The 26,819-nt window shown below is 39.8% G+C and overlaps 3 protein-coding genes across 4 annotated transcripts; 2 read left to right on the top strand and 1 right to left on the bottom strand.

The window, feature by feature from the left end:
• Positions 1 to 6,266: 6,266 nt before the first annotated feature.
• On the top strand, positions 6,267 to 13,807 carry LOC115435800 (phospholipase A and acyltransferase 2-like). The gene is made up of 4 exons (XM_030158416.1): positions 6,267 to 6,356; positions 13,126 to 13,249; positions 13,332 to 13,630; positions 13,718 to 13,807. The coding sequence occupies exons 1-4, from the start codon at positions 6,267 to 6,269 to the stop codon at positions 13,805 to 13,807; spliced, it is 603 nt and encodes a 200-aa protein (XP_030014276.1).
• On the bottom strand, positions 13,799 to 19,063 carry alg2 (ALG2 alpha-1,3/1,6-mannosyltransferase). 2 transcript variants are annotated; one of them, XM_030158229.1, is made up of 5 exons: positions 18,961 to 19,063; positions 18,150 to 18,321; positions 17,895 to 18,032; positions 16,448 to 16,615; positions 13,799 to 15,617 (listed from the first exon to the last, which is right to left on the bottom strand). In XM_030158229.1, exons 2-5 carry the CDS (start codon positions 18,318 to 18,320, stop codon positions 14,877 to 14,879), a joined length of 1,218 nt encoding a protein of 405 aa, XP_030014089.1. In that variant the 5' UTR covers position 18,321; positions 18,961 to 19,063; the 3' UTR covers positions 13,799 to 14,876. The 2 variants fall into 2 exon arrangements, with proteins under 2 accessions (XP_030014089.1, XP_030014088.1); XM_030158228.1 differs by having other exon boundaries at positions 18,150 to 18,333; positions 18,961 to 18,991.
• Positions 19,064 to 19,389: 326 nt separating this feature from the next.
• On the top strand, positions 19,390 to 22,542 carry sec61b (SEC61 translocon subunit beta). The gene is made up of 4 exons (XM_030158230.1): positions 19,390 to 19,546; positions 20,183 to 20,280; positions 21,075 to 21,179; positions 21,995 to 22,542. The coding sequence occupies exons 1-4, from the start codon at positions 19,544 to 19,546 to the stop codon at positions 22,080 to 22,082; spliced, it is 294 nt and encodes a 97-aa protein (XP_030014090.1). The 5' UTR covers positions 19,390 to 19,543; the 3' UTR covers positions 22,083 to 22,542.
• The last annotated feature ends 4,277 nt before the right edge of the window (positions 22,543 to 26,819 follow it).

The raw sequence follows: 26,819 nt of genomic DNA, 5'->3' as shown, positions 1-26,819 counted from the left end.
TATGTCACACTCATACAAACACAAGCACACACACACGCACACACACACACACACACACACACACACACACACACACACACGGTGTAAAGATGGTTTGTTAACAATTCCATTACACCAAAAGTCCAAAGATATCTGCATGGACTGAGAGAGGTAAGAGAAAAAATTTTACACGTTAAGTAGTAACACTTTTACTCTCTGTATGCATGTTGTGTATTTGTGTTGCCTTTGCCTTTACTTTTGTTTTTTAGATCACCTTGGTCAGTCTCTGGGTCTAAAAGACCCACTTACATATGTAAAACACGCGGGACTGGAGTGTCTGGATGTGAACATACATGTTTCAACATGCATGAGTGTGACCTTTAACCCTTCGTCTCTTTATACCGTCTCTCTGCTGACACATTTCAACCTGATCAATCACTCCTCTTGTTCTCAATCCGCCCAATTATCTCTCGTTTATCCTCCTATTATTTCACCTTCTACCCAAGCTCACTCACTCTCTCTCTCTCCTTCCCAATTACCATGCTGTGTAGGGGGCAATGCTTGCTGGGTAATGAGGGACTCTGGGCGTACCAATCTTATCTTAATAGCCTTAAAGGGCCACTCATTAACACAAACACTCATTCCGTCACACACATACACACACATCTGTCCCTGCACATCATGCCATAGAGAAAGATGGAGAGAATGAGCATGGGACTTGATTGAAGCAGTAGGAGAGAGAGAAAGGAAGAATGAGACAAGAAAGAGGAAGGGGACGGTGGGAGAGAAGCAATGAGGAGGAGCGGGTGAGGCAGGGGTGGGGGTAGGGGGGGTGGGAGTCTGGTAAATGTCAGCAGTGTGTCTCCTGGGCCTGAAAGACGAGTTAGTGACAGGAGAACAATGGCTGCTGGATCCATTCAGAAACACAGCTGCTATGAGTGCATGCCGGGATCTGTCTTCTGCTTTGGCGTCAACCAGTGCTTGTAAAGGCACAGCAAAACACGTAAACACACTAATAGAGAAACTCATGCCCCCACCACACCCAGACACACAAGGTAAGCCCTGGATGTGATGGGGGATCAGCAGCGATGTGCATGGCTTAGGAAGGGCTGTCAGTCAATAACAGCCCCTGCAGAATAGTGACCAAAAGTCTTGCATATTCACAACTATTTCTGCTACAGGCCTCACCTTAAAAACAAAGCTACATATTATGAGTGAGGCAAAATGTTGTAATATTGTGTAGCAGTTCCTCTAGACCTTTTCACAACAGAAAGGCGACAAAAAAAAATTAACTCCGTCTGCATTTTACCACAAAGTGACTACTCTGTGGTAGTGTATCTATGTTTATTTGGTGCTTTAACAATGCCATTCCATTAAAATAGAGTAATGTGTGGTGGATTCATAAAATTAGATGACTACAATAAAGAAACCAGTTGAGATTTGCATTCTTTTTATGAGTAGGTGCTATCTCCAAAGCACAAAACTTCATTGATTTATTGCATTATGGAGAAACAAACTCCACTGGCATGTTAAGGTGTATTAGAAACTGATTATGAACAAATGCAAATTGAGTTTGAACAAAAAATGAGCCCAGCCCCAAAATACCACATGTATCATAAACATTCATTCATTCATTTATTTGTCTCGAGCAGAAGAAAAAAAAAAAAATCTTTTTATGTGTACAAGGAACTAATAGCTGAGCAATACATTAATAAATAGAGGTGATCGAGACAATATAGCAATTGTCATGTACAATAGTAATAACAAAATAAATTCAATATGTATTGCTCGACATTTGGGTTGATGAAATGATAAAAAATGTTTTTATTTGGTGTGTACGAGTGAGAGTTAGAAAGTTCTCAGACAAATGTTAAAGACAAAGACTGTGTCAAAGACAGCCCCAGTAATTCTACAAAGAAGGAATCTACCCATGGAAATATAGTTTTAAAAAAAAGTGTTTAGACTCTAATGGAGCTTATGTAGAAAAATAATTGTGTTATTTTGATAAACTTCTTATTACATTTGTCTATGAACTTTTTGACTCTCCCTCATATGCTCTACATTTTACAGATAATCAGCGCAAGAATTCTTTCAGGCCAACGATGATTGGAAAGCATTTGTTCATTCATTCATTCATTCATTCATTCATTTTCTGTAACGGCTTAATCCTCTGGAGGGTCATGGGGGACTGAAGTCAGTCCAAGTTCACTCAGGATATTTGACCAGTTCATTGGATACTCGATTCAGAGCAACCAATGAACCATTTTCATGTGCTGCTCATGCTTTTTGGGCAAAGCCACAGGAAGTCACTGGAGAGAGGCTTAAGAACAACATGTGCTTCAGGAGTCATGCGTTGCAGACCCCTGCTCCAGACATATTGGACATATTGATGTTTTTAATCATTATTATTAAAACATACAGGTATTATGAAGAGGCTCCTCTACCAGTTCTACTCTACGCACTTAATGTGTAAGATTATGTTAAACTGACACCATAATGCATTAAATAAAGATGTAATAATAGGGTTTTTTTTTCTTCCAAGATCATGATTTATCATAGATAATTAATTGTCAAGTGTCAAGTATCACAGAATCACCGATTTGTAAACGCACTGTTATCATTGGCAACAAAAATAAAGGTCGCACTGTTTTATGAATTATTATTTTGAGCATTGTGAATACCCATAGAAAACTGCTATTAACACATTTGTCAAACTAGGGCTGTGTATTGGCAAGAATCTGGTGATAACGCAAAATGTCATGATACAGGAGATACAATGCATGGTGGTATATCTGTTAAATCTAACCAAATAAGAGTTCAGTGAAACTGCTGACAGATTACAACACTACACTGCTTTCTAATAGTCAGGGGTTTAAATACAACACATAGTAAACCACTGTCTGCATTGTATTTGAATATAAACTCTTAATTAAAAATCAATGAAGTGTTTTTGACAATCAATACAGTATCACAAAACATAATATCCCAATTGTATTGATATTTTCCTTTCGCCCATACTTCAAACAAATATTGTGTTGCCGACATTAAACCCTATTTTTTCACTTCACCATAGTGCAAAAAAGAAAACTACAGGAAAACATCATCTAAACTGTTGGAGACCTCCTACCTCATCTCTATCAGGCAGTCGCTAGATCATTTATCGACTGATCCTCCTTATAACGCCAAGCTATTACCTCTGTCTTTAACTCACACACTCACACACAGTCATAAAGCTGGTGTGTGATGTGGCTGTGGGACTCCACAGTCCTGGGGCTTCATTTAGGACTTGTCAGAAATGACTTTACTCACAGAAGAGCATAAACACTATTGGCATGTTCTTGTGTCTGTAGATTAAACGCACCTCCACCCCTCTGCTTCCAGCTTCATACACACAAAGACACTTAAAAAAAAAAAAAAGACAAGCACTTTCACCAGTGTGCAGCTCTTCCTACACTTTCTAAAATGTGGCAACATAAAGAACAAAAGCATGTCTGTGTGTGAGTTATTTGCATACATCTCTGGGTTTGTGCAGTGTGTCTGCTGGGGGTCTCTGTGTGTACCAAAGGCTGAACGCTTCCATTGTGCTGATGAAATGTTTGCTTTAGAGATAAGGAGTCACAGATGAGACATCGATCAGCGCTTATTAAACACCTCCAACAGTGGTCACACACAAAAACGGATGCGCACATTCATATTCACACACTCAGATGCATGTGCAGGTTCAGCTGACAAACAGGAAAATGTATTTAAGATCTGAACGTGTTTGGTCTCATGCATTAGTCTCCTGCTGTGTGAGTGTATTGACAGCTGACTTAAAATGCTTGTTGTCAGTTGACTTATCCATTAAGCTGTGACACTGCTCCCTCTCCATATAGACAAACCGACTGGTCAGGGCCTTAAGCAGTGATTATGGTGTTGGGCAGTGGGAGCTGGGGGCTGCACCGTCATTAGTCTGGTTAATCAGAGCCTTGCTCCAGGTTAAGCTCCGCAGCCTCCAGAGACGGGCTGATGAGCTGCGAGCCGTGCCCAGCCTACAGTTCTCAGGTCTGGGCTCCGGTGGCTCCCCTGGCCCCTGCCTGCTCCAGCCAGTAATCTATAACTCTCCCCTGGAGCAGCGCACAGAGGCTCAGCCTGCTGGACAACACTGACACACGATGCATGGTAATGAGACACACACGGAATGACACACTGTCACACACACCTGTTCGCACACACCCACTCTTCCCACTGATGCAGCGTTAGCAATCATCTCTGACTTTCTACCAGTTCGCTCTGCCTAGTTTCCAAGAGAAGAGAATAAGCTCAATAATGCTACAAAGAACAAGTAGTCTGAAAGCAGGGCATTGAAATAAGTGATGACATATGGCACCTGTGCAGGAACTGTCTTCTGCCAACTCCTGGACTTCATTCTACAGCTTGATTCTCGTTTTTACCTAAATTGGCATTCAGTTGTGCTACTGGAGGGAATGTGGACAAGTCATGGTTGATCATGATCATGTCTGCTGGTCATGACCCTCCGTCCAACCTCTGTGGAAGTAAGTAGCAGCAATCATCTGAAAAGACCAGGGATTTAGTGTCAGCACAGCTATCACTTACCTTGATCCTTTTTTCAAGTAAAATTCACACTTATCTCCCATGCCATTACTGAAGACTGTGTTCTGCTGGTCTCCTTATCAATATCGTTAGACATATACATCTTCTAAGAATGAAACGAGAGACGAAATTTATGTATATATAGCCAAAGAGAATGACGTTTCATCATCATTCTAAGTGCGGGACGGGTTGTGAGATGTTGAATTACTAATCATCCTTTAACCTCATGTCTGTTTTCTATCATATTTTGGGTTGTAAGGCTTCTGACTGTAAGGTTTACCTTGGATTATCAAGGTTGTCTTTAAAACTCTGAAGGAAAATTCTATAAATTGAACATCTACAGCCCTTATCATCTCTGAAAATGTCAGTGAACACATCAGTATTTGAGAACGCCCCAACATTGACCTAACGCAAACCCTGAAACCAAGTCTCCATGAAATTCAGGCGGATGCAACTACAGAAATAGAACGTAATATGCATCATTATTATTATTATTATTATTATCATTATTATTATTATCATTATTATTATTATCATTTACAAATAATCTGAAAATAAGAATTGTGGTGTTTTATATCTACTGGGGGGAGTGTTTGCCCTCCACAGAGTCTGCTATGTTTGTACTATAGCTCAGAACAGACTTCCTCCTCTTTATAACAGGAGGCATCCAGGTGTGTCGCTCACCAACTATTTTCAAGCATGAATATGGTTCATTAATGTAAATACCACCACTGTAACAGTGCGATCTTTAGCTTAGCTTAATTTTTTTTTTTATTTCTATAGCAGTAGGGTTAGACAGTGAATACACATGCTATTTTGTTCTTGGATATATACTTTCAGTAAATGTTATTGTTACACAGTTTATGTACATGTTGTATCTGTTGCACCACTCAGACACCGTCAGTGTAAAGGTGTGGAAAACATTCATATTTTATTGCATCCCCAGCAGAAACAAGCAAGATGCACAGACAGAAGCATAGGACTTTACCTGTCAGATCCTGAAAACACCCCCCAAAAAAGGACTTATTCTACACAGTTTACAGTGATGTGTTTCTGTTTAATATGATCTATGCTTGCAGTGCAACACAAGGAAATGAAACAACATAAATGAACAAATCATGAAGAGGTACAAACAAGATATTAACATCTAGAAATATAGAAAACTGAGCAACTACCGTTCTGAAGTTAAACTTCTAGGTGCCACATATCTAACTTTACGAGATCCATATCACATATTGGGGTAGATGATAAACTTTTAAGACTGAAATCTCATCATCTGTTGTAGCCTTCATCAAAAGAGCACTGAATAAATAAAATAAAAAGTTTTTCACAGCCGCTGTTAGGCAGGGTGAGGTGAGGTGTATGCAACCGGTTGTAATCTGCAACTTCCCCACTACATGCCGCCAAATATCATATACTGAACGTTTATAACATGAGAGGTGATCATAAAGACAAAGTAAAAAAAAAAAAAAGTATAAAAACAAGCAACCTCTCTGTGTTTTACCAGTTATCCCTGACCTTGACTTAATGACCGATTTGATTCGACATCTAAATGCATAACTACCTCTGTCCATGGAGCGCTATAATAACCAGCTCAGCACAATGAGTGTATAATGACCACTGGGACTGTTGGGTTTTCAGACAGCAGCTATTCAGACACACACACTCATACACAAACAAATTCCCATGAGGTCATGAGGGTCTCAGCTCAGCAGGGACACTCCAGAGACATGTATCTGAACCAGAGCCGCCATTGGCCGGCCTCCTCCATCCCAGCGTCCCCTGTGAGCTCATTAGCCCCAATCATAACCACTTCCCTATGACTACTTTACACGCTCCATCCATCCCCACCCTGCTACACACAAATTACACTCTCCATCAGGATCTTAGTGTGTACGTCTGTATCTGCAGGAGTGCATGTGTGTGTGTGTGTGTTTAAAGGACGAGGAAGGTCGGAGAGCCCCGTGAGCCCTCGACATTTCCCAGCGGACTATGCAAGAGCCTGGCGGAGCAGCAGAGTGGGCGGGAGGAGGAAGGAGAGGAGATGACCGGGGGTGAAAACTAGGTAGAAGGAGGTTAAGAAGTGTATTTTCAGGTGATAAAGTGGACGACCAGGTTTTAGTTCAGGGCCCCCATAGTGCTGTTTTGTGCGTATGACCCATATGAGCAGTGAAAGGAAGGTGGGGGGAGGAAGGCTGGGGTAGATAGAGGATAGAAAGAGATAAAAAAAAAAAAAAAAAAAAAAGAGAGAGGCTTTTCATATAAAAATGAGTGTAGGCTGCAGACAGAGGAAGGACCCCAGAGGACCAGAGAATGGGACGAGACAACAAAGAGCCCCATCATCAGTTTACTGAATAGATCTTTCCATCTCCCCCTTTTATCTCCCTCTGCTCTCTTTTTTTTTCCACCACCTCTTCCTCTCTTAATCAGCCTCTCATTGTACCATTAGCTGAACCTGTACTCTTAATCAGAGGCTTGGCACAGACATCATCGCTGTCCGCTGCCCTTCTCACACACCTACACACACAAACACTAAATAAACACATTTTAATGCGACACCAATCATGTCATCATCTCAATGAGCTCTCCTCTTCCCCTCCCTCTTGTAAAATAACTAAATACTGTAATAACACATGGGACGACGGCTCCCCTGTCCATCACTGCCAGTCGAAAAATGAGAGTGTGGGCATGCTTGTCTGTGTACTTTGTGGGGACAGAACTGATGGATCTCACAACATTTTGAGGGTTAATAAATAGTTTTAGAGGAGGTTTTGATTTAGGCAGTGAGCTGTGATGGTTAATGTTAGGATGAGGGGTTAGGGAATGCACGATCTCAGTGAGGTGCTCCCATGAAGAAAGACAAGCATTGTGTGTGTGTGCGTGTGTGTGTGTGTGTGTGTGTGTGTGCCCCAGAGGGAGGAGAGGGATTTTAACTCTGTAACCTATATCACCTCTGATCCTAAATCTCTGCTGTGTGAATACTGTATACACACACACACACACACACACACACACACACTGATGCATGTCAGTGAGTTTCTATTGATAATGGTCATTAGCATATTTATGATCATTGCCAGCCTCTTATTGTTTGTGCACTCCATTAATCTTCATCTGCTGCCTGCCGACTGACAGCTCAATCTACCAGGCCATCACTGGGCACCAAGCACACACACACACACACACACACACACACACCACACACACACATGCACATGCACACACACACACACACACATTAAAAATGCATAGTTGTACATAAAGCAAACTTGCATCAACAATTAAGAGGCATTGTCTCACACACTCAGACAACACACACACACACACACACACACACACATACACATATTCAGGCAGATTGTTTGATTGACATTCACCCCTATGAGTGTAATCACCAGAGGTTATCCTGCCCAGCTGTGTAGGGCTCTGCTTGGCTTCTCCTGTGCAGCAACATGGCGTCAAACCTGCCAGCTGAAAGCCCCTTCAGGGCCACTGGTGAGCGATGGTGCACCTTGATCAGGGTGCACCCAACCAGCCTGTTATCTGCACATCTGCCTACACACAATGCAGTATGTTAGCCCTCTACCCTCATGTTTTAAGACCCCTTCCTGTGGTTGCCCTAAGCGAACCACAATACAGCATCTGCAAGGAGACAAACACTCCTTCCAAAGGGTTGTATGAAAGGCATGAAAATCACACTCAGTGCAGCAGGTGGGTGCTGAAGGGCTCATGTGTGCGTGAATTTAATCTGATGACAGCATGTTTGAGCGTGTGCATGTGCGAGCGCGTGCAATGTGGGCTCAAATGTTAATGTGTTTGTTTAAGGCCGTATGACTGACTGACTGACTGACTCACAGCTGATTACTGGCTGAATGAGTGCTGGAAGCGAGCCAGCTTCGATGGGAGGTCTATTCTCCTGTTGCCTCTTCCTTTTTCTGCCTCCCTCCTCCACCTCCTGTATCCCCCTGCTGCTTCAGGAAGAGCGACCGGGGAGCCATCATGTCTGTGTGCATGTGTGTGTTTGATACCCTTACTTAGCTAGGACATAAATTTAACAAACCAGGAGAATAAAGAAGATATAATGCTCACCTGTACAGTGAGAGAAACAGATGGTTGATAAAACTAGAGGTGTTTCAGCACGTTTACCTGTCTTAAAGGATTAGTACTTAAGCATTCAAGCAACTCTATATGTAAATTGTAACACTGTGCTTTATAGAGCAATCAGAGACCATACACTTACCCCAGTTTTGGCAGTAAGTGAGGAAACTTTTTAGTATGAGACAAAAATATTAAATGTTTTCTGAACAGACTTGGTTATACCTAGAAAATTATGTCAAATCCTATTTTTTTATTTGACCAGTTTGTTTTTTTTCTCCATATGTGGATACAATGTGATATTTAGGAAAATATGAGCAAAGTGTTTCCCATGTTGAGACAAAAATGGCCTGTTGAGATTTTTCATGAACAATAAATGATGACTTGGATAATTATATCTCAGGTATAACTTGAACAAATATGTGCACATTTAAGAGCAGAAAACTTACTATTGGTGATCATCAGGTTTAATGTCAGTCCAGAGGAGGGCTTGATAAAACTGAAGGGACGCTCATTTTTTGCATTTTTGTCTGGTCTCTAAAGGATGTAGTTTTGAGTTAAATATCCTCCATTTATGTTAGTTTATTTTGGTTGGATCATAATGAAAAAATATGTTGTATTTCATAGCAGATTTTATTTGCTAAATTGAGGAGTTAGACAGAATATTTTAATTCATTTTTAACAAAAATTCAGTGCTTTATATTGAAATTACAGGAAACGTTGGACTACTGCCCCAATATTATTTGTAAACAAAAGTATTGGGCACAAAAATAAAAATAATACGGACAAAATCCAAATGAATTCTGTGTTTGGGAGCATAAGCTTGATGACTTACCTGCTACATAAGAAATCAGTGTTACCTTTATATCCAACAAGGCTTTATCCAGTGTACAGATCTGATGTTTTCTCACAGGCTGTATGAAGAGCACAAACAGCTGCTAATTGTCACAATGTTCTTTGATTTTCTGAACAAATCTGAGATATCAAGGCTAGTTTATCTTGGTTTATCTGCAGAAGATAAACAGGTAAAAACACTAACACTAATACTACTATGTTTTTTTGTTTTTCAATCTCAATACAAACAAAAATTTATTACAACCAGGTAATAACTTGACAGGATCAAATATTAATCATTTACACATATGTGACTTTGGCTTGAATAAAATATAAACAGTTAATATTGTAAACACATCTATTGGCCTGTGGAAAGTGATGACTATTTATCCTTATCAGCATCAAGTTTCTTTAGGACAAAGTGTTCAACCCCCTTCTTTAACCTTCTCTTATCTGAGTACACTTCATCAGTGCTGGCATCACCTCCTCATAACTTTACATCCGAAACAAGACTCCTAACATTTTTATTGGTAAATTTTGATAAACCCACTGTGAGTTAGATGTCTGACGTCTAAAATCTATGGACTCGTTTATCTTGAAGCTATAAGATAGTTTAAACCACAACATACAATGCAGAACAAGTCGTAATGCTTCTCTTCGCCGAGCAATAAAGCTGTTTTTATAGAGGCTATCTATAATATCCCACTATCAGAGATTATGGAAGTTTTATTGTAATCTCCCACAGAGAGTACAGTTTTATATCGCTTGAGTAAATCATTTGTTCCTTCTTTGATATCAGCTTCTGAGACTGTTTCCCTGTGTGAGTATAAGAGTTCTGCAGTGTTAACATTTATGAGGTGTAAGCTAATATATTTGAATAGTTTATGGAAGCAGTAAAGCATGAAATACATAATTTGTTAACATGTACCATGTAAAACAGCTCAGTTAAGATGAGCTGTGAATACAAATGCACATTTCCTATTGTTTAACCGTATTCCATCATTCATTACAGGAAGCTTTTTTCTCCCCGCTGCATTTATTTAAACAGTAAAACTCCTCCTGGCAGCTGAGCAGAGGAAAATATTTAAACCAAGACACAAAAATGGGGAGGTTTAAATTACTTTCATGCAATTAAAACAGATTTCAAGAGATCCTGATCTATTTTTGATAATTACATGGGAAGAAAATGTCATTATTGATTTACTTTTAGCATGAAAAATGGAAAATTAACGTCACTTAATTCAACAAAAAATATATAGTTAAATTATTTAGATTTCTCTGTTAATAATGTTGTTTTGAGTGTCTTGTATTCATAAAAATGTATAGATTTTTTTGTGATAAACCTAAGACAATTTGGAGAAACTATATTCTTTAACATAAATAAAATTTATATGTAGCAATTTCTGTTGCCTTGTTTTGACACATTTAAGCAAATTCACCAACTAAACAGCACAAACAAACCAATTTACATAGAGAAACATATTTTTCTCCAAATGTGTAGTCTTTGCTCAATGCTTTCAGATTTGTTTACAGCTAAATGCATTAATGACTGGAGATCTTTGACTTATGGTCCACAGCGAAATAGTGGACTGATATTAAACACCCTACATTTTCAATATTTTATTTCTTCTTTTCCCCCTCCAGCTGCTGAAACTTAAAATAATGAGAATATTTTTAACAGATTTTTTAGGGTCGGATTAACTTTGCTTAAAAAACAAAAACAAACAAACAAAAAAAACAGTTGTTACAAAAACAGAAACATCCCACAGTACCCTTTAATGCACACTACAAGCTGAACACCACCCTGTACTTGCATTATGTTTACATCTTCTGTACTGTATGTTTCTGTTTTCAGGGCACCGAGTCCATGACCTGGTTAATGCAGGAGCAAGAGTTCAGATTGATGTATGAACACCTACTGCGTTTCTCTCATCAGCTTCATTTAGCCCATGATTAACACCCAATCATAACCTGTGATTAAAAGTCAGAGTAAAAATATTCCATACATATTTAATATTCCACTAACAAGGAAACCAGCTCCCAAACTGCCAACAAAATAGATATACACCCATAACACGCACACACTGCCACATACATCTCTCCTTTTCCTCGCCTGAAAACACACACCTAAACATTTCGCAGCTATCTCCCCCACACCCCCGTGCTGGCTAGGTGGAATTAGAAAACCAACCCCGCGGTCTCATTAATTAATTAAACACCATGTGCCAGTGGCACCTGGGTACCGGTTATCACTGCTACTCAGACACACCGTGATCTCAATAACCACCCCACCACAGGGCACGGGGGGGGGGGGGGGGGGGGGGGCACAGACAGAGATTGTTCCTTCACAACTTTGAGGTAAAGACAGTTTCTTTAAAAGACACAAGCAGATAGAAAAGTGACCATATTTCTACTCAGGGAGTAAAGTGGGACATATTTACACTTTATTAAAACATGATGAGTGTTTACTGCTGTGTTTTTGTTTGCGAGTCTCACCCTCCCTTACAGGCTCTATGGGGCCCTTTCATCATCCGGCCTAGCAGGGCCCCTAAATCACAGCACCAACGCCCTCCTAATCATCCACACTTATTACCTCTGAAAGTGGAAAACCCGGCACAAACACACATCTATGCCTGTAGGTGTCTACACAACATTATAAACACTACTTCTACAATTTATCTTACTGTGTTTGACCATTATTTAATCTGAAGATAAGTTATATTAGGCCACTGTTTTGTTTTATTGTGTTTTCTTTTCTCAACAGCTTTAAATTTAATGGCACAAATATAATTTGACAAGATAAAATATAATATAAACTGACAAACAAATATCTAAATGACGAACCAAATATGAGATATTATTACTTTTTCTAAAATTAAACTGAGGCCACTGGCACTAATTGGACCTATAGGGAAAAATAATATACAGCAGTGAAAAACACGTTACATGCACCTTGATTTATTTGCAATTGAGGTTTTCGAAAATTGACAGAAGAAATGCCCAAATCAATATGAACCATGGGAATCAGATACACAGTGTCAATGAGCTGTACATTTTAAGTGAAGCTTAACAAATGAGAACTTCATAATCTAGCCGTCCAGTGTGTGCCTGAATCTGGTGCAGGTATTAGATTAATAGGTGATATATTAGGCTGACTATTACGGTGATAAGTCATTGAGTGTCTCAGCTCTTCATAAACAGTTTATAACGTCCCAGTTATTGGACATTGTTCATTAGTCCGGTCTGTCATCCCCAGCTAACAGCAGCGATGGATATGTTAGAAAACTGGAATAGCTTTGTCCCGCAAATGACATGGCGACAGGTGAGAAATATTTAATGACTATATTAAAAGTCAATGTTGTGAATCGACTTCTCCAGCTTTGGACTTGGGGTCATTTCTGGGAATGTACTTAAAGATCAAAGCTCTGATTTGGAATTGACATGTTTTATTCTGATCTTCAGCGCTCTTTTCTGTTTATTTCTAACCTTTGAATAAAGCTCTTACATTTTGCAGCTCTGCTTTGTTTGCTGAACATTGTTCTACTCACTAATCTTAATGCTTGCTTGACTGTCTCATCATTGTCAGTACTGTGTATTGCTTTAACTGTTGTGTTTTGTCCTTAGATTGATCAGAGTGTGTCCACAGCACAGATTGGAGACTTGATTGAGTTTGCGAACCCTTGGACAGGATTGTCTCTTTGGGGCGTCTATGTTGGAGAAGGCTATGTTATCCATTTTGGAATTGGAGGTGAATGACCTTAACCTTTATTTTATCTTTTCTCTGTGTTTAATTACAACTCAAGTTGTCTTTCTTCCTCCCCAAATCCAAGACGAGAACACAACACAGAAAGTGTGTCGCAGCTTCATTCAGCTGTTGAGTCCAAAGTCAAAGGCTGATCGGATTCTCAAGAAGGCCCGGATCTGCACACAGCACATCTCAGAGGTCAAAGTGCCGGCAGGGACTCGTATCAGAGTCAACAACAACCACCTTCTGGATCCGGCTCCACAAGAGGTGATACAGCAGCGCTGCGAGACGTTTCTGCATCAGGAGTTCTGCTATGACATGATGAAATTCAACAGTGAGCACTTCGCTACTTTTGTCCGATATGGCAAAGCTGTGTGCAACCAGGTGAGTTCATCTATGTGATCAAATGTGATTATTAGCGCAATCATCATTATAACTGTAAACTGATGTTTCAGTTTTGTTCTTTTTTAGATTCCCTTCAAGAAAAAGAATGAAGCGCATGTGGACACAACTCAGACTCTGGAAATGATAATGCAGCAGAGGACTGAGACAGAAACTTGAGATCTTTTTAATGTTTTCCTTCAGTAACTTTGATAATGAGCAAAATAAAAAGTGTTTGGATGCTACATTGTCTGAGAATGCTTCATTTAACAACTCAAGGTACAATCAAATGTGTTCAATGGTGAAAAAAAAAAAAAAAAAAAAAAAAAGGACAGCACAGCATTAACAATGTTTCTGTGCTTCAACACAAATCCTTAGCAAACTCTATTAAAGGCCAAAAAAAACTTACCAACAAAGCAAACCCCCATATGAGTTGGGAAAGTATGTGTCCTCTTGTTTATTAAGACTTCAGGAATGTCAATAAGAGCATTTCTATACAGTAAAAGGGCTGAGGAGGCCAGACACAATGACCTTCTGCTATTCTCCTCGTTGATAATGACCCAGACACAGGCGCACTGCCCATCAGCCAGACCTCTAATAAAGCCAAACACGCTCTATCATCTGCTAATAACCTCCACGCAGCAGCAAGAGTCACGGACAGGCCAGCGTCTTCTGAATGCGACGAGTGAACAAAGCTCCGGGAGGACAGGAATAAACAGGAAGCATCCCGTTTATCGATCTGGGATTGTGCACAGCGTGACGGCACAAGGTCGGAACAACATTCTTCTTCAGGCCCAAACACACAAAGACAAAGAGAACTGGAGAAAAGAAAGAGAAAAAAACATATACACAGTGCAAAACATTTCACTCTAACAATCAATCCTTTTGGTTTGCTCATTTGCTAGGATCTTGGTTGCTGTGCTGCTACACATGCACAACTACGCAACCGCACATACACACTTGCAGGGTGGTGTTTTTTTAACTCGTTACTCTTTTCTTAATTGGTAGCGAGATTCCGTCATTTTTTTTCCCCTCGCAGCAACCCCTCCAGGGGAATGCTGATTAATTGTGCCCTAAGTCCTCATAACACCCCCGACCTCTCACCACATCTACACATACATTCTGGTAGCAGACAGCAGTTCTCTGTGCAGACCCACACCCCAGTTGTCCACAGACAATGCACAGTTCAGTAGGATAATATTGTTTCTGCCTTTCCACTGGCTGTCTATTCTGTCCTGCAGCTTTCACATCACTGGCTGAGTCTCATAATGTACCCATACAGCTGGTCTGAGAAAGCTTCCAGAGAAAATTTATCTTGTACCCTCCTCCTCCCAGCTTGTCCCATGCCCCTGTGGAGTTGCGGCTCCCTGATGAACCTCTCCATGGCCTTAGAGAAGGCCTCCGCCGTGGGCTCGCACAGGAAGCCCGTCTCCCCGTCTGCCACGCTCTCCAGGGGGCCCCCAGAGTTCACAGCGATAACAGGGCAGCAGCAGTACATGGCCTCGACGGGAACTATCCCAAAATGCTCTCTGCTTGGGGTGTACAACACGGCTGTGCTGCCCCGTAGCAGCGCCACCTTCAGTGCATCAGAGGGGGAGCGCAGGAATGTGACGCAGCCCTCCAAGTCGAGCTGCGCTGCAAGCTCCTTCAGTTCAGTGAAATGCTGAACATTCTCAGTCACCCGGTCGTCGTAACCCCCCGCCACCACCAGGTGAATGTTCGTTTTCTGGCCCAAAGGAAGACTGCACTTCAGGGCTGCCAGAGCCTCCAGAGCCAGGCCGAGATTCTTCTTTCGCTCATATCGGTTCAGAGAGAGAAACAGGTTGGAGGTCCCCTCAGGTAGCAGCCCTTCCAGGCTCTGCGCTTCAGCGGATGGCTGGTCAAAGGTACGAGTATTGAGGGAGGGATAGAGGACATCTGTCTGGACCCCACTTAGACTATGAAAGGTTTCCCTGAAGATGCCTGCGGTGAACTGGCTGTTTACCAGAATCTGAGAGGAAGCACAGACAGATTAGTTCATACAGATCGTACATGTATCACAGGCGTTTAAATCCCTGTGGGCTGGATGGAGGCCTGAGGTATTTGATTTTCCTAAAGTCTAGACTAAAATCAAAATGTCACTTCCTTTCTATCAGGGCCCTGAGCTTTCACAGCAGTTTGCCTGCAGAGATCAAGCTACATTTCATTTAAAATAACCACTGCAGTTTTTCATAGCTCTCCAAATTGAAATAACTGCATTCTGATTCATTTAATTTCAGACTTTTGTGGGAAGCATTAGAATAAACGGCACTGTGGATAGAAAGAACAATTCAGTCAGGAGGAGACACTGTACATCCTATCAAATGTTACATTTCTGATAAAACAGTTTCGCATTCATGAAACATATTAATTTGGAGTATGCTATTCTATTGTTGTTTTGTCTGGTCCTATATTTACCTCCTGTGCACCAGAATCAACAAAGACTATTTATGTTTTGAAACTGTTAATGTAAATTAAATTACAAAACACTAACGCTGCACAAGACTTAAAATAAAGCGGAGACGCTGAGGATGAAAAAGGATGAAATGCTCAAGCATCTGGGTGTAAAACTAGACAGAATATTATATTCAGACCTTTAGGATTCTGATCTTATCTGTGTTCTCCATTTATCTGTTTTTCGTGTTTATACTGTTTTATGAGAAAATTTCTGAGGAGTGGCTAAACACTCCTGATCTTCCTCAGTCACCCACATTACCACCATATTATTCTGAATTTTAAAAGTGAGGCAGTAAAAAAATCCAAAGAATATGATGAACCCCCCAGTCTTCAACCGTTACACACCAAGTCAGCCATGCCAGTGGTACGTTCCTCCAGCCAATCAATGGGTGCACGGTAAAGCTTCTTCAAGGCCGACTTCCTTTGTGTTAGTAGCTGGTCTGGGAAGTGACAGTAGAACAAAACCTTCTTCCTGTGACGGGACAGTCTGAGTACCGGGATACATACAGATACCTGGAGTGGAATCACATAAAGGAAGAGGCGAGGTTGAAATAACTTAAAAAAGTACACATGTACAAATTGCACAAATATATTTAGCCAATTAGTCATTTATTACTAACACTTGACCTCTTTTCATATTGCACTTGATGTCAGGTTGGCTAATGTATCAGAGTGAATTAAAATAAGCTCATAGACAAACAAATATTGTGGTTCTGAAGATGACTGATTGACCACCTAAAAAATAATATACAGAATGTCATGTGTTGTATTTTACTTGTGTTGCAATGAAATCATTTAAAATCCTTAATAAACCATCATTTTTGTTTCATTACTTGTTAAACATTTTATATATATATATATATATATATATATATATATATATATATATATATATATATATATATATATATATATATATATATATATATAAGTCCTTTGAGAAAGAAATACTCCAGTCTGTACTCTGTGTCTACACCTGAGTTTGCGTTCATGCACTTCAAATAAAAACTGAACAATGTCACACTCAGTTTTTCACAGTTCCAAATGTTCACTGTCCTTCTATATTCCCTGTATCAGCTCAGATTAAAAATATCAATTTATTTTTCCATTTTTATGTCTACCATATACCAGTCTCTCTTACAGCAAAACATCCTTAGACCATGACACACCGCCCTGTGCTTCACAGTAGTGATGATGTTCATCAGTTTACACTCCTCTCCCTTCTTCCTCCATACATTACGGTTGATTCTTATGTCCAAACACTGTCATTTTGTCTCCTGAGACCAGTGAACATTTCACCAAAAGATAAGGTCTGTGTCATTGTGCTCATCTGCAATGTTTTGTCTTGCTTTTTTTGTGTTACCAAAGTCATGGCATCAATTTCCAGAGTTTTCCAGGCTGTTGAAAGACTTGGTCTACAAAAATTTTGACTGTGATTAAGTAATTTCAAAGTTCTCTTAAATATTACTCAGCAGTTTGACATGATCAAAATAAAGCAAACTGAATTCATTGTATATACTTAAAAAAAAAATTTAAATAATGAAAAACGGAGTTTGAGTTTATCTAGTCAAGATACATTTAAAGTTTACATTGAAAACTTCGGACCTTGACTGTATTTGTGTAAAACGTCAAATAGAAAATAAGGATGGAAGAGGGTGTGTTAGAAAAACTGACTGACAGTGGAAGTAATTACCTAACAGTCAGATAATCCTGACAGTAAACAAAACTCCCAAACCAACAGATTATTGTTACTGCATGACACAAATCTGTAATAGAAAAATCTTAAAATAACCTGATCACAGAAGATGACATCATACTCCACACCACTGAGGAAGACCAGATAGAGTGCAACATAGATCATCCTCAGGTAGGCACACAGGGCATGCAGGTAACCAAAGAGGCTGGTGGGTAGCCAGTCGCCCACACACACCTGTTACAAGAGAAATGGGTCAGAAAGAAAAACGGATGAATCCCTTGACAAGCTCAGTCTTAGTTTTTTTTTTTTGTCTTAGTGCGTTATTATGTAGTAATGTGGATCTATATGTACCACAGGCAGATCTGGGTCCAGGGTCTCAGAGAAGCAGTGTGCTGGGTCATAATGGGCTGTCCAGATCTGGACACTGCACCCACGAGTCTTAAGAGCCACAGCAGCATCGACCACCAGTCGTTCAGCTCCACCGATACCCAGGTCTGGATGCAGAAACACCACTCGGGACATCCTCAACATACACATGTAAAGGATTAAGTCAACATTACATATGCTCTACAGTTTGTATCAGACAACAATGAAAACAAATTTGGAAGTAAAAGATCTAGGCATTCATAATAGCAAGAGATTTTTGAGAATAACTTTCATTACCCTGCATTAGACAAACACATTTCCACTGGCATTTTAACAAATTGAGACTTATTAATATTGAACAAGATGGAGCAAGTATTTATGAGTTTAATCTTTAATGCTGAAAGGAAACCCTTTTCAGACCTGCAGTGTTGAAGAAGTTGACAAACTTTACTGCTAAAGCTTTCTGTGTCATGATTTTTCAACAGTGAACCTGTTTCTATTGGCTGTCACAATAATGCTAAAACACATTTAGTAGAAGCTAGGCTGCAGAATTTCTATTGCTCTCAATAATTAGAGATAGGAACTCCACAACAGAAAAAACACAGCATATGCATGCATTTTCAGGTGGAATTTTGCATTAGAAAGATGAGAGAGCATTAGCTACAGTAATATAATGGTGAATACAAGGCTTTAAAGCTCATAAACCGATGATAGCTTACTTGTGGACGGTATATCAAAACCACCTCCCCGTATAATTGAACTGTAGTCCAATAATTCTATTAATAATGATAATTACCTTTGGTTCTCCTGAGTACTCCACCAAGTTCATAAACCTGTGATTATAATCGTCTGTTACGCTACAGTTTCAGACCGGCTGTGATGAAACTACACCACTCGGGCGCCATATTGGATCAAAATCTACGTTCAGATTGACGTGATGGTTCCTCTGAGTTTGCACCAAAATGGCGCTTATTTCTCAACATGGGCAAGCGCTTCCTGTGAGACACGTCTTCTTCATTGGATTGGTAGACCAAATATTCGCCTTTAAATTACAAGATAAGTATGTAAATGTATTAAATTATTCAAAAGCACACATATTTTTAACTTTTAAAAAATTAGCAAGTGACAGTTTAAATAGCTCTTAATGGGGACTTCTCTGTTGATTCTCTGTTCAAAGTAATAAACTGGTCCGGCATCTGCTTGGATACCTACGCTGGTCTTGTGTTTTGCCGTCGTGTCCTTTTTAGACAGGCGTCAGCTTAGCCAGATCTCTTCTGTGATTTTTACCAATTCTCACAGTCTCCCGTTCATTTGACGTGGACTTCAGCTTGAAGAGAAGAGCACACAGTCACCTCGGCTCGGATCATATTTAAATAGAAATGGTATGCCAGCATTCCCAGCATCATCATCTTGGTTTAGACTCTTTACACTACCCAGCAGTCTTTCATTCAGTTAATCAAGAGTAGCTCTTTGCTGTCTGTTAGCTTGGTAGCATTAGCTTCTCACTGTGGACGTGGCTGTCTTAACGTATATCGAAACGTAAAGTTAAGTTTAACCAAATATGTAGTGCTGAATTACACAGTGTATATCTGAACATATTATGGTGAGTATGCCGCATGTTGTAAATGTGAGATGGTAACGGTGGACACAGTTGAGAGTTAGTCAGGCCTTAGCCCTCAGTCTCCATAGTTTAGCTGAAGAAGGGCTCAAAACTTAGAACTGGTAACATGTCTATTCGAAATGCTTTGGATTTGTAAAGGTCTGTGTAGAAAAACTGGAAAATCTACATGGAGGCTGAAAGAGAGCTCTTAATCTCTTTTTAATATATTCACTCATTTTAGTTTTAGTCATTTCAGTTACTGATATTTATATCTATTCATTCACCCAATTGGCTAACTGTATCATGCTTGGGGTTTTATGTAGTTATATCATATAGCAAATATAGTTTGTTTCACATTAATGAATTGAACTAAAAGTGTATGAATTTTATCACTGAGCATTTGTCTCTACCTTTTCAGCCTGGACCAGCAGCAAGTGCAACTAACGTTGGGGCATCTGGCCGTTCCCCCAGCAAGACAGTGGCCCCTCGTGCAGCCGGCTCCACAGTTAGACAGAGGTACACATAAACTTTCAGACTGTTTAGATTTCACCGGATGTTACATAAACTGTAGTCAAAGTGTTCCAACTGTAACACCAGAATAATCACTATACCTCAATACAAATCATTGCTTATTCCTCAAAACTCAGAGTAAAAGAAAACCTTTTGGCGGTATAGAACAGAAGAGGTTAGAGAAAATGTATGGCACATTGAGAGTTTTATTTATAGCAAGTGTATTGACTATTGAGATCCACTTAACATCAGAGCATAGGATTGAATTCACTCACCAATGATGGCTCCCAATCTGGTCGTCAGACCATAAAGGGTGATTGGTGGTCTTCAGGTAGCTCTTGCCTATATTCATGTGCTCCAAGTAGATTAGAAAAGTTAACAGATTTTGTGTTGTGGACTTAATCAGTGTGTAATCAAGTGCTCGCATTATTACTCACTACTATCACCCTCTTCATTACCTCCCTAACCTCTGCTTCATTTATCACATACATGAAGCAGCCATGAATCGCTCAACTCTGTAATCACCATCTACTGTAGTTACACTGTGACTATAGACTTTTTAATATTTTGTAAATGTCAGGCTGAGAATCAGGATTTGTAGCTTTGGTCTTAAAGTTGTATCCGATAAAAGTAAAAATGTCTTTTGGAACCAGTATTTTGATTTGTGAAACATATGAAGACACTGATCTTGAGTGTTACTTAAGTTTGAGTTTTGTCAGTTGCTCTGTCACTTTCAGTCACTACATTTTTGTCATAGTCAGCATAATCCTGACTCGGTCTGTGACTTTTTTTCCCCACAGGAAAGCAACCAGCAGCGGCACACGCAGTGGCGGCAGAACTACAGGATCAGCTGGCACAGGGGGCATGTGGCGCTTCTACACTGAGGACTCGCCAGGTCTAAAAGTGTAAGTAGTTTATAAAAACTGTAATATGCACTCCTACACAAAATGCATGCTTGCTTGTGTGTGTGTGTGTACATGCACTGTTTGACATTTTTACTTGTATTCACCCAGAAAAATATCATTAAAGTAATTCTCAGGATTTCCGACAGTTGTTAATTAAATTTATGTTCATGAAGCTGAATAGGAGGAAAGTTTAATGGCAGTAAATTAGACAGACGTGCTTCTTTGGTGTAGCAGATAATCTGAATGGGGGACAAATGTGAGTGTCTTTAAGTGGGCACAGTTGCATCAGAATGGGTTTAGAAAACTTTCAACTTCCCAAACTTAATTTCTGCCACAGCCTGGTCCCCAATATTAGAGAACACTTCCTGTCTCCGGGCCATAATCGTCCATAGTTGATCGATGGGGCTGTGGTTCTTATTGAGTGCGTCTCTCTAGCAGTCGAATGAGGGCAGACTTGCCATACACTGCTGTATATCGAGTATGTGTTTGTTCCTGCATTAGACGCCGGCCTCAAAGCTTCATTAAAGGATCCACTCTGAAAGGTCAACTCAATTACAGCCTTCTGACAGGAGGAGGAGGGGGCCACTGAGGATATGGTTGGCATGGCAATGCTGCTACTTAGCAATGCGCACCCCCCCCCCCCCCCATTTCCACTCAGATCAGTCCCTCCTTCAGAGATGAGAGCCCCTCCTTGTTTCCAAAGCTCATCAATAAAATCAGCCACTCCACTAAGACATGGGGTTCCTGCAGATGATAGGATTTTGTGTGTGAGCATGTTAATCTTTGTGTTAATCAGCATCTCTTTGTTGTGACAGAGGCCCAGTGCCAGTGCTGGTGATGAGCCTGCTCTTCATCGCCTCTGTCTTCATGCTGCACATTTGGGGAAAGTACACCCGCTCTTAAACGCTGCCTGATGACCTCTGACCCCGCGCCTTGGCTTCTTAACACATTGGACCTGGACCAAACAACAAATTAGCCCCCTTTCCTCCCCATCACTACTACACACTGATAAACAAGAACTGTGTTTTTATGCAGCTTTTTCAGTACATGATCCTCATCTTCACTGATCACCCTTGCTGCTTTTGCACTTCTTACATTTTAAGATCTGAGGGGTGAACAGAGAGACACCATGTTAACCCACCTCTGACTAGACGTCTGTGTGTATTTGTGGCCCCTCCCCTCCAGCAGCAGCATGGGTCTAAGTGCTGCATGCAGGTTCAGTGCAGTGTTAAAGGACATTTCCGTGTCAGGCCCTTGGCAAACACATCTCTGTCATGTAGCCTGAATTATTATTATGTTTTTTGTTAAAGAATTTGTACAAAATGTGATTATAATATTGTACAATAAAAAAGTAAAAAATCTGTTTGATATTTTATTGAGTATTTTTGATTTTAGATTACAAAATATCATGTAAGAACAGGTGTGTCTGTATTTTTTAGCTTCCACATTCATATAACTATACTTTTTTTTTTTTTAAAGCCTTTGTACATTGCTGATCATCAAAGGTCAATTATTTTCTTTTTCAGTTTCACCAAAACAGCTTGTAATGAACTGAAATGATGAAAAAGGATATGTTTAAGTGAGACTGACCGGTGACCTAATGCTACTGTAAATCCTCCTGTTCCATATTAGTACTACATTTGCATGTTGTCTATGGTTTTGAAAAACTTGTCACAGACACTAAAAAAAAAAGTTGCATCAATAATTGCTACACAGTGTAAGTTGTCTAACCTGATCATTGTGTCATACTCTTAGTTCTCTGTGAGACAAACACATTTCACAGGCATAAAGAGAAAAGCCCAGACTTGTCTATACAAATACCAGTGCGTATTTAGATTTATGACATTGGAGCACAGATAGGATATTTCAAATTCTTAATCTACATTTTGCACTGGTGTTTTTCCTTCTTGTCCTGACGGGGGCGCTGCAGACTATTGAGTGAATTTCACTGGCATAGAGGTGACTTCGATCTGTGAGGAACAAGCATTAACACAGGTTCTGTTTTCTCAGTTTCTACCAGGTCGTGTTATGCTGTTGATAAAGTTTTAAAACACATGCCAATAAAATAAATTAATCAGCCGAGAAGTTAGAGCTGATTGAGTTTTTTTTTTTTTACATGACTTTTTTATGCTTACACTTTTTATACTTGACTGTATAATTGAAGTGTGTATCTACTTGAGCACCTTACAGCATGTACAACCAAATTTTGTTGCACTGTACAATAATATTTTTTAAATACAATAAATTCTCTTCTCTTCTCTTCTCTTCTCTTCTCTTCTCTTCTCTTCTCTTCTCTTCTCTTCTCTTCTCTTCTACTCTACTCTACTCTACTCTACTCTACTCTACTCTACTCTTAATGATATAAAAATCAAGAATAATCCAGCAATGCAAAACATTTTTTTTTTTTTTTTATACTATTTTGGTTATATTTGGTCCTAAAAAGGGCCTAACTTGAGCTGAATGAAACAGCTTCAAATCAGTTTTTTTTTTTTTTTTTTTTTAAATATTTATTTAAGTTTAGGAGTGTTCTTCTGTGTGATGTTCAGGTTACTAACTGCTGCCGTGTGGATATTTTGTAGTAGAAGAAGCTCAGGCTCGACCTGCATCACCAGGTTGTCTGTGCTGAATATGTAACCACCAGCTGGCAGGGCTTGCGCTTGCATATGAGTGAGTGTGTGTATATGTATGTAAGTATGTATGTGTGTGTTCATTGTGTTAAACGCAGAATCAGGGTCCTGTTCATTAATTCATTCCGTTGCTATGGCTCTGCTTTCCCACAGGCTTCCAGTGTTCGTGGCAAACCCATGCACTACTGCCACATCACTGTCCCTCTCGTTCCCGTCCTACACACAAACACACACACCAAAACACACTCATAAGCTCCACGGCCCAATACACGGTGGCACAACACGGCAGCAAGACAGAATAATTCAACATAACAATTAAATATGAAGGAGCCGTGGCGAAGGTTTCCCTCAGTGTGTAGGAGTTAAGCCAGTGCAGGCAGCTTCTAGAGCACTGTGACCCTCCATACGGCTGCAACCTGTAGTTCCAAACTCCTCCTGACACCGTCTATGTAAGTCAACTCAACGCCTCATCAAGGAGGAGGGGATGTGGTCCAGAGTCCTCAGTTCTTGTGTTTTGGTCAGATGCTGCAGGGAAAAGAGCACTGTGAAAAAAAAAAAAAAACAACTTACACTAGGTGACATCCTGGATTCACCGAGTAGCACAATTTTAGTAAATAAGGTTACAAGAGCACTCAGGGACTATTACGTATTTACTGAGGCAACAACCAAGGAATATTTTGATTTCAGGCCAACTATCCCGCCTTTGAGCAGTTCTTAGGAAGCCTATCTGTGTCATACAGTGGAATTTATGACAGTGTGATTCATTCCCTCTGTAGATATTTTGATAAAGGTGTCTGTCAAAGTATTTACTTCACAGTTCATCAACAATGATTTCATCACCATGTGTACTGTTAAAAAAGTTTTTGTCTCTCTCCATATATCATCCTGAACATGTGCATGTGAGATAAATAGGTCTCATGAAAAGAAAGAAAGAAAGAAAGAAAGAAAGAGGAAGAAAGATGTGAGAAAAAGACAACAAGGTTTCTTGACAGGGCTTCCTCTCATTTTCACCAGAAACCCATACATATCCTGTGAAACAAACCACACGCTTTAACAAGGGATGGTCCCCTCCACAGAGACTGATGAGCATGTGCACACACTTAAGGAGAGCTGCAAATAGGTCACATGTATTTTCTATTTTACATGGTGATTGCTGTTATGTGGTTTTGCACGGGAGAAAAAGAAACTAAGTCAGGTTCTCTCCGTTAACTATGTCACTCTCTCAGCCGTCCATCTCACATGTTTGTGCCCAGATATGTTTAACCCTTCAGGCAAGCGCAGCCATCAGGATATCAGGTGCAGCACAGGGCTTGAAATTTGAAACTTTCCTTCCAGAGAGGATGCAGGATATTCCTTCCCCAGGTAAGCATGCAGTCTAGCGCACATGTATGGTGTGCATGTGTGTGTTTTTTACCAGATCGCATGGTCGGTAAAGCGTGGAAGGGACAGACGGTTGGAATCAATCCAAGTTCATTGAGTGAATCCAAAAACCCAAAACCTGAGGACCCAGGATCTCCACCCTGAAATCTGAAATAATACGATTACTAGACACCGGCCCATCAAGTGACTGACCCCAGGCCACGGATGTGCGTGTGTAGAAGTAAAGGCTGTGGTAAAGAAGTATTCAACGTCTATAAAAGGTGAAAAAAGTACTGTATTGTCAAGAAAATACAAAAGCATGATGCACAAATATCAACTACTTTGTTTGTTAACAAGACAGCTTCAAACGTGAATGAATGAAATCAGCAGATCTACTGTGTAGTACTCACCTCTGACATGTGAAAAGCAAGAACTCCATAATACTAATAAGACAAAGTCATTTATAATTCTACACAGCAAAACCTCTATCAGGTCAGAGATCTAAGACACATAACATTAACTGAATGAATGATAATGTTTCTGATATTAACTTAACTTAATTTTTCCTAGATCGTCAGAATACACAAACGCAAAATATTAATGATTTCCGATCGACCAAAGCTACTTGTCATCAGATATGAGCTAAATTTGAAAGCTGCTTTTGCAGGTTTGATGCAGCGTCCACGTTTTTGAGCACAGAAAGCTTACATTGCATTATGAAACCGTCACCAGCCTTGGACTTGAAGCTGAACCGGTCGCTTAACCCATAAAGACCCCAACATCCACTGGTAACCAAAACTATCTAGTCATGTAAAATGTTTAATACCTTTTGATCCATTAATCCTATCAATGCATGTAAATAACTGGTGTAAAATACAGTTTGTCATCTTTTCATGGTCATTAGATATGACCCATTTGGATGTTCAGAGGCTCCGCAGTGAACGTGGAAACACTGTCATCTTCTACAACATTGATTCACTAGTAAAACCCATGGAGGTGGATCAATGACAGTGGATGGAGACACTTGATTTATGTTCAATTAATGATATGAAAAAGTCAGTTTTTCTTCAGTTTTCTCTGTTTCTGATATGATAGCCCTAAACTTTGATCTAAACTTTAATGAATATTTAGATGATCAGTGAATTAAATATAGGGAAAAAACTTATTTTCACTAAAAAACAAAACAAAATACATAGGTAAATATTACAATAAATGGTGACAAAAGTTAAAAACAGAAAAATTCATTTGGGAACTGACATAAAACTAGCACTGGGTCTTTATGGGTTAAATGTGGAAAATGTTTTTTTTGTTTGTTTGTTATTTTTCACCTTCTACTTTAGCCTTAGCTGGACTTGACAGTGATTGAGATTCATTTAGATTTGCATGTAGCTCTTGTTTGTTCAGTGCTGTGGTATATCATTAAACTGCATTACTTGAAGTAAAATACACTTAAAGAGTTCTAACTCCATTTAACTAATTACAGTTTACCGTTATCCCTGAAGGTAATGTCTATCAAATTTCATGTTTTCATGGTGTGTGAGTGTGTTGATGTTTTTTTTTCATAAGACCAGGGTTCAAGCAGGGATTTGTCAGTCCCATTACTGCCAATTGGTGTCCGTTAATGTCTCGTGATCAGTAGCACAGTCTGGTCGGC

Source organism: Sphaeramia orbicularis, chromosome 16 (assembly GCF_902148855.1).
Source record: "Sphaeramia orbicularis chromosome 16, fSphaOr1.1, whole genome shotgun sequence".
In the NCBI taxonomy this organism is placed as follows: Eukaryota; Metazoa; Chordata; class Actinopteri; order Kurtiformes; family Apogonidae; genus Sphaeramia; species Sphaeramia orbicularis.
This window is presented reverse-complemented; position numbering and strand designations above follow the sequence as displayed.

Coding starts and splice junctions, on each gene's coding strand:
- LOC115435800 (XM_030158416.1), top strand. CDS start 6,267: ATGAGGGTCTCAGCTCAGCAGGGACACTCCAGAGACATGTATCTGAAC. Junction 6,357..13,125: donor CCTCCATCCCAGCGTCCCCT/GTGAGCTCATTA, acceptor TTTTGTCCTTAG/ATTGATCAGAGTGTGTCCAC. Junction 13,631..13,717: donor GCAAAGCTGTGTGCAACCAG/GTGAGTTCATCT, acceptor GTTCTTTTTTAG/ATTCCCTTCAAGAAAAAGAA.
- alg2 (XM_030158228.1), bottom strand. CDS start 18,329: ATGTTGAGGATGTCCCGAGTGGTGTTTCTGCATCCAGACCTGGGTATC. Junction 18,033..18,149: donor TGGACCCAGATCTGCCTGTG/GTACATATAGAT, acceptor CTCTTGTAACAG/GTGTGTGTGGGCGACTGGCT. Junction 15,618..16,447: donor CCACTGGCATGGCTGACTTG/GTGTGTAACGGT, acceptor GCTTCCTCTCAG/ATTCTGGTAAACAGCCAGTT.
- sec61b (XM_030158230.1), top strand. Junction 20,281..21,074: donor GGCTCCACAGTTAGACAGAG/GTACACATAAAC, acceptor TTTTCCCCACAG/GAAAGCAACCAGCAGCGGCA. Junction 21,180..21,994: donor GACTCGCCAGGTCTAAAAGT/GTAAGTAGTTTA, acceptor TTGTTGTGACAG/AGGCCCAGTGCCAGTGCTGG.